The sequence below is a fragment of the Eriocheir sinensis genome, chromosome 41 (assembly GCF_024679095.1).
Source record: "Eriocheir sinensis breed Jianghai 21 chromosome 41, ASM2467909v1, whole genome shotgun sequence".
Lineage (NCBI taxonomy): Eukaryota > Metazoa > Arthropoda > Malacostraca > Decapoda > Varunidae > Eriocheir > Eriocheir sinensis.
Window position 1 is genome coordinate 74,012 of NC_066549.1, and position 7,320 is coordinate 81,331.

The following is a 7,320-nucleotide window of genomic DNA, read 5'->3' on the forward strand; positions in this document are numbered from 1 at the left end:
CCAAGAACTGGTGATTAAAGAACAACTCTAAGAGAGGGAAATTAAATATATGAAAGAAACACAAGAAAAAGAAAGACAGAATAACAACAACTTAGAATGAAGCCGCTTTTTGGTGACGTCTGTTGGTGTGGGCCAGTCCGTCCATTGTAGCAGACGGCATCATTGGCAGGTCAGGCGACAGATAGGTATACGTAACACACCACACCTCGAAACGGAAACGTAGCTACCTAGAGTGAAATAACAACGCAGAAAGGACGATACAATAAAAAAGGATTACCAGAAAGAAATATTAGATTAAAACACATCATCATGAAAAGGAACACAAGGACAGGAAACAACGACTTGTAGTAATTAAGCCGTTTTTCGGTGACCTCTGTTGGTATGAGACAGTCTCTTCAGGGGTGAGGGGGACTTGTTCGTTTTGACAGACGGCACCATTTTCAGCTCAGGCGACGGCTTTATACATAGGTACCACACAACACCACGAAACTGAAACACACGTAGATTAAACTAACAACTTAGAAAGGATAATGCAGTAAAACTGGATTACCAGAAAGAAAGATTAGATTAAAACACATCATCATGATAAGGAAAACATGGACAGAAAAACAACTTGTAGTAATTAAGCCGTTTTTCGGTGACCTCTGTTGGTATGAGCCAGTCTCTTCAGGGGTGAGGGGGACTTGTTCGTTGAGACAGACTGCACCATTTTCAGCTCAGGCGACGTCTAGGTATACGTACCACACCACACCACGAAATGAAAACACACGTAGATGAAACTAACAACTTAGAAAGGATAATGCAGTAAAAAGGATTACCAGAAAGAAAGATCAGAGTAAAAGACATCATCATGAAAAGGAAAACAGGGACAGAAAACAACAACTTGTAGTAATTAAGCTGTTTTTCGGTGACTATGGGCCAGTCTCTTTAGGGGTGAAGGGGACTTGTTCGTCGTGACGGACGGCACCATTTGCAGCTCAGGCGACGGCTAGGTATATGTAGCATACCACACCACGAAACAGAAAGATACGTAGAGGATAATAATAACGGAGAAAGGATAATACCCAGACCAAAGGACTTAAAAAAGTATGATACAAATCAGAATATCAAGAAAGTCTTACATTAATAGAAGGGAAAGAGAAGAAAAGAAACCATTAAAGAAGAAAAGAAAGAAAAAGGAATGAAGAAAGTAAAAGAAAGGAAAAAATAAAATAAAATAAACTATCTAACTAACTAACTAATTAAATATTTAAATAACTATATAATCATACAACTAACTATTGAACCATATCCTTAACTGATTTACTATTTGCCTAACTCAAGAGAAGAGAGCTATTAGAAGCTGTTAGAAGAAGTCCTGCGTTTAGACGACAATAAAAAAAGTGTGTTTGAAATATTCCTTCCACTGCAATATTTACCAACAGGAGCTAGAATTGTATATATATATATATATATATATATATATATATATATATATATATATATATATATATATATATATATATATATATATATATATATATATATATATATATATATATATATATATATATATATATATATATATATATATATATATATATATATATATATATATATATATATATATATATATATATATATATATATATATATATATATATATATATATATATATATATATATATATATATATATATATATATATATATATACACACACACACACACACACGGTGTGGGTGGGTGTAGATAGATAGATTGATATTGGTAACAATAACAATATGATCTTATTAAACGATTACGAAAACATCATAACTATTAAAATGGTCTCTCTCTCTCTCTCTCTCTCTCTCTCTCTCTCTCTCTGAAAAATAAACAAAACACAATAAAAAATCATAAAAAAATATGGGCACGGGTGCCGCGTCCAAAACAATCGTCCTGCGTTTTTTTCATCTCAGACTCGACAAACTTGCTGTTTTTTGCCTTTACGGTGTTTACGATTAATTTAATATTCCCGTCAGGAGTTGTTCTGCAATTGTCCCCCAGGGGGAAATGCTGTTCTAAACCGAAAATTTAAACTGGAATTATGTTCTGCTTTTAATAAGCCTCCTCGAGGATAGGCGTTATGTTTCATCATATTTTTTTTCTTCCTCTCAGACGCTCTCTCTCTCTCTCTCTCTCTCTCTCTCTCTCTCTCTCTCTCTCTCTCTCTCTCTCTCACACACACACACACACACACACACACACACACACACACACACAGCTCTTTTAGACAGAGTAGTCATAGGCATTTCGTCTCAACAGTTCCCTCCTTTCACTGCCAGTCTGGAATGGATGTCCTTCGCCTGCATTTCCTCCTTCAACTTTAACGCTTTCAAGAGGGGAGTATCACGATACCTTTCTAACCGAATGTGTCCTGTTAAAATATTTCCACTATAATCTTTTCAAAAGCAGCATTACATTGCGACATTTTTCATCTTTTTTTATTGTAATTTGAGCCGTTTTTCTTTTTATTAATAAAAGTATATCTTTGCCACAAAGGAAGTCTTCCCCTAGAAAATAAATGGCTATATATTTGTGAATATCGATTAGCAATATTTGAATGGTACAATATTACCGTAGACCTTCTTTTGTTTTCCATATCTAATACTTTCTTGACCTCAATTCATAATGTCAGCAGATGAAAATATATTTTCAATATGCAAATTTTTCTAGTGGGGACATTAACGTAGGGCCGTAGGCGAACTCACCCTCACTCACTGGAACGTGCCTGTACCTGCCGTGCAGAGGCACAGAAACTTCGGTCATCAGGTGAGTGTCTAACATCGTGTGAAGACTTGCCGGAAGTGAGTTTATTGGTATTTCTCCATTTATTAATATTTGGTAAACCTTGGTGGTGACTTAATTACAAGTAAATAACGATTGTCCACAGAAAACAGCGACTTTATATGTTCATAGTAGTTGGCGAGTTGCTTGACGACGTTAACGAATTGTCTTCTTCACGTTGAAGATCTTTGCAATATATTTGATTATATTCTTATTCGTACCCGAAAAACGCAATTGTAAAGCAAATAGTTGAAATTACAAAAATGGAAGATTATATTAATAATGGTATATATATACAACTTCACAGCTACCTGAATTAACCAGAATAAGCTCCTGCTGAAGTAGTAGGCTATTTAGGCGCATGGATTGTTTTTCTTTGAAGAGAACTTAGCATGTATACAACGAATAGTTTGTATTACCATCAGTAGTTTGTATTACCAATACCACTAGTGATGAGCAGTTTATTTTCAGGGTGATCCTTTATCCACCTGTTGCTGTAGGCTGGAAAGCTAATAATACGTCTCTCATATCGTAATTTATAAAACGAAGCACATTTTAACAAATGTTTCCCCATGGCCTATACATTTTCTGAAATTCATCATATCTGCAGATTGTGATGAAACACTCCTAACAGACAATAATGTTTGTTGATTAACATAAGCACGTTTACAATATTTTTTTTATTTTTACGTTTGGCACATACCGCCGGTAGGCTCTTTTGATGGGGCCTGTTGGAAGGTCCCTGCCCTTTACTGTTGCGAGCAAGTATTTTATAGAGATGCAATTCTTGCTTGGCTCACACTGCCCCCGGGAGCTCCACTTGATTCCAGAGAGTTTCGCTAGGGCCTGAGATGTAAGATGCTCATCAGTGGCGTAGCCAGGATTTTCCTGAGGGGAGGGATCCAGACTTGGGGATATATTGTTCAAAATTTTTAGGTATGCATATATGAAAGTTGAGTCTCCTGAAGTTGTGCCTATTTTATCACTCGAGGAATTTATATAATGCCGTGCATTTTCATCTGTTGAACAGTTTTGTATTTGAAGTAATGAAATACGATTGAAATAGTCCATTTTTATAACCAGAAGCTGTGGTGAACGACCAATATGAGTGCAGAATCAAATGGGAAGCTGCTAATGTTGGTATAATAATACTTACTTTTCCTCCGCTTTTGACTTCTTAATAATTAAAGCGTTTATGTTAGAATCAAAGGTTTTGCTTATAATGTTTTAAGATTAACTGCTGAAAAGTGGTCTGGAACTCATTTCGCTGTCTGCGTCACATTTACCATACATCAAGGTGACTATTTTTCGACGTCTCGTTGGCTACGAATATGCGTAATGGGAAGAAAAGGAAGTTTAGTAGAAGATTGAGACAAGAAGAAAGGAAAGAAAAATATGGGTTTACCCGTAGCGTTTGGAAATGGATATTAAAAGTAATTTTTACTCCGCACTGCAATATAAAGGTTAACAACCTGACCTCTGCTAAATTCGCTTGAAATAAACAATGTCACATTTACTCATTATTCATCACATTTTTGACAGGTACAGTGGTGAAATGGGGGCATAAGAGTAAAACAGTGGGAAATCATTGCAGGAGGTGCCATGCATCCTGGCACACCTGGACACGCCTCAACACACAACCAGTGTCCCGCGGCCGTAATGAGTGAACCTGTATCGAACTGGGAATGGACAGCTGTTATTGGTGCTCGACAAGGTGGAAGAAGAGGACGAAAAGGCCATGCAAACAGAGGCCGAGTAGTTAGGGGCAGAGGCCGGAGAGCAACTGGTGGGAGTGGAGAAAAGAAAGAGAATAAGAGAGTCAGTAACATAAATATGAAGACAGACAAGTCGAAAAAGAAGAAAAAAAGCAACGTAAAATATATCATAATCTGCATAATGGTTGTGCTGGCGTTAGTAATCGGTATCTTGATGCTGTCTGTCCTTGGGAACACCCCGAAGGCAGAAGAAAATGTCGTCCCAAGGCAAGAGAGGAGGCGTAAAGAAGACTCCACAAAAGTTGCCTTGGCCGTTGGTGGTGTTTTTTGCCTTTTCAGTTGCTGTTGCGTGGTGGTGGTCACTGTATATTTTGCCCGTCGTGATAAAAAATCCCCGTCAACTTCGTCATCACCTTCGTCAAAATCGTTTACTTCTTCTAAATCATCATCTTCCCTTTCAAAATCAATAGGGAGTGAAGGTGGGACGAAAAAACAAGAGAAAAAGGAGGAGAAAGAGCAAGAGGGAAAAGAAGAGGAGGAAGATGAAGAAGAGGAAAAGGAAGAGGAAAATGAGAAGGAAGAGGAGGAGGAGAAGGAGGAGGAGGAGGGAAAAGAAGTAGACGACGACAAAGAAGAAAAAGAAAATGAAGAAGAGGAGGAGGGAGAAGAGGAGGAGGATTGGTGGGAGGAGGAATGGGATGATGATGAAGAAGAGGTGGAGGAGGAAGAGGAAGAGGAGGAGGAGGAGGAGGAGGAGGAGGAGGAGGAGAAGTTTGTAGACGATAGTGAGACAACTGGTGAATAATAGAGTAACACTTGAAAATGTAATAATAAGAAAGAGGATATTGTTATACTTACTTCATCTTAATTTACCTTTTGGCTTTCACTATGATGTGACCAAGAGAAGCCTAGGCATTCAGCGACAAAGTTGGTGACAAAGGGACATACCACGTCAAACACTTATGAACGACTTGCAGATGAAACTTTCCATCTGATACAAACCTTTCAGTTTATTGATAAATAAAGAGGTTCACTCTGTTGGGTTAAAATCTGATGACAATGTTATTCTATATCCTCAAGAGAAGCGCAAATATTTCAGAAGAATTTTAGTAATGTTGTTCTTTCATCCTTTTAGTGCTGATAAATTGTTTTGTGGTGCATCATGAATTTTGAGAAAGAAAGATGAAATCATTTTATTTTACATCTACAGTATGTTACGATCTCAGCATGACCTCGAAAAAAGTTTACCTACCTACATCGACGTTACTCATTCCTAAGAATTGATGGAGGTATTGCATTAATTCTTTTGAGTTTATGCAAAAACGATGATGCTATTAAAAACAAAACAAAACATACATTAGGTTTATTAGGTATAAAGAGGTAGTACTTGACATATTAAAGCATAAATAAAAGTATTAGAAAGTTAGCAATACTGAGGGAAGTGAGATGTATGATCCCTGATTTTCTTGGATTCTTTTTTTCCGTTTAACTGTGTGTGTTAGTAGAAGCATTTTCTTTATGCACTTAGGGAGTCAATGAGGAAAGCCAGCTTTAAAAATCACTGGTGAGATATTAATCTATGTTAAATTAGCCAGGGAGTTCATTTTAGAGTGTCATTGAGGGTAGTGTGCTGTTTTATGTCATAAGGAAGAATGGCACAACATTATTTATTATATGAGTTGGCATATTTATTTTCTTTAGACTGAGTCAATCGTCATTTTTCTGATAATTATATTTCAGCTTTAGTGGATGTTTTATGTTTTCCCAGATAAATCTAAAAGCTTATTTTGCCAGTTTTATTTTCATGTTTTAGAGTGAAACTTCAGTTGAAACGTTTGAGTGTAATTTGTGGGTAACAGGAACGGATGCCCTTGAGAAGTTTGTTTCTTAACTGCAGGAGTTCAGGGCCCATATCCCTATAGGGAAGTAGACAACGTGACGCGGAACGGTGATTAAAGGAGGACCATTTGGCATAATTTAAACTGTTTAGTGCTTTGCCTATAACTTTAACAATAAATGGGATGGGATAACCATTATATATATATATATATATATATATATATATATATATATATATATATATATATATATATATATATATATATATATATATATAGCCGTTTCGGTGAAACCTTTGCTATTGCGCTGGACATATCAAAAGCTTTTGATAGGGTCTGGCACAAATCTTTGCTTTCCAAACTACCCTTCTACGGTTTCTATCCTTCTCTCTGTACCTTTATCTCCAGTTTCCTTTCTGACCGTTCTGTTTCTGCCGTGGTAGACGGTCACTGTTCTTCCCCTAAATCTATTAACAGTGGTGTCCCACAGGGTTCTGTCCTATCTCCCACTCTTTTTCTGTTGTTCATTGATGATCTTCTTTCCAAAACGAACTCTCCTATCCATTCCTACGCCGATGATTCCACTCTGCATTACTCAACTTCATTTAATAGAAGATCCACCCTACAGAAACTTAACGACTCAAGGCTGGAGGCTGCAGAACGCTTAGCCTCAGACCTTACTATTATTTCCGATTGGGGCAAGAGGAACCCGGTGTCCTTCAACGCCTCAAAAACACAGTTTCTCCACCTATCCACTCGACACAATCTTCCAAACAACTATCCCCTATTCTTTGAAAACACCCAGCTATCATCTTCCTCAACACTAAACATCCTCGGTCTATCCTTAACTCAAAATCTCAACTGGAAACTTCATATCTCATCTCTTATTAAATCAGCTTCCTCGAGGCTGGGCGTTCTGTACCGTCTCCGCCAGTTCTTCTCCCCTGCACAGTTACTGTC

The 7,320-nt window shown here is 37.1% G+C and overlaps 1 protein-coding gene across 1 annotated transcript; it reads left to right on the forward strand.

Annotated features, from left to right (window-relative positions):
- Positions 1 to 2,749: 2,749 nt before the first annotated feature.
- On the forward strand, positions 2,750 to 6,542 carry LOC127009459 (bifunctional lysine-specific demethylase and histidyl-hydroxylase NO66-like). Its single transcript, XM_050882547.1, has 2 exons — positions 2,750 to 2,792; positions 4,402 to 6,542. Exon 2 carries the CDS (start codon positions 4,410 to 4,412, stop codon positions 5,325 to 5,327), a length of 918 nt encoding a protein of 305 aa, XP_050738504.1. The 5' UTR covers positions 2,750 to 2,792; positions 4,402 to 4,409; the 3' UTR covers positions 5,328 to 6,542.
- The last annotated feature ends 778 nt before the right edge of the window (positions 6,543 to 7,320 follow it).

Bases quoted from the DNA above. Each gene is read 5' to 3' on its own strand.
- LOC127009459 (XM_050882547.1), top strand. From the start codon at position 4,410: ATGCATCCTGGCACACCTGGACACGCCTCAACACACAACCAGTGTCCC.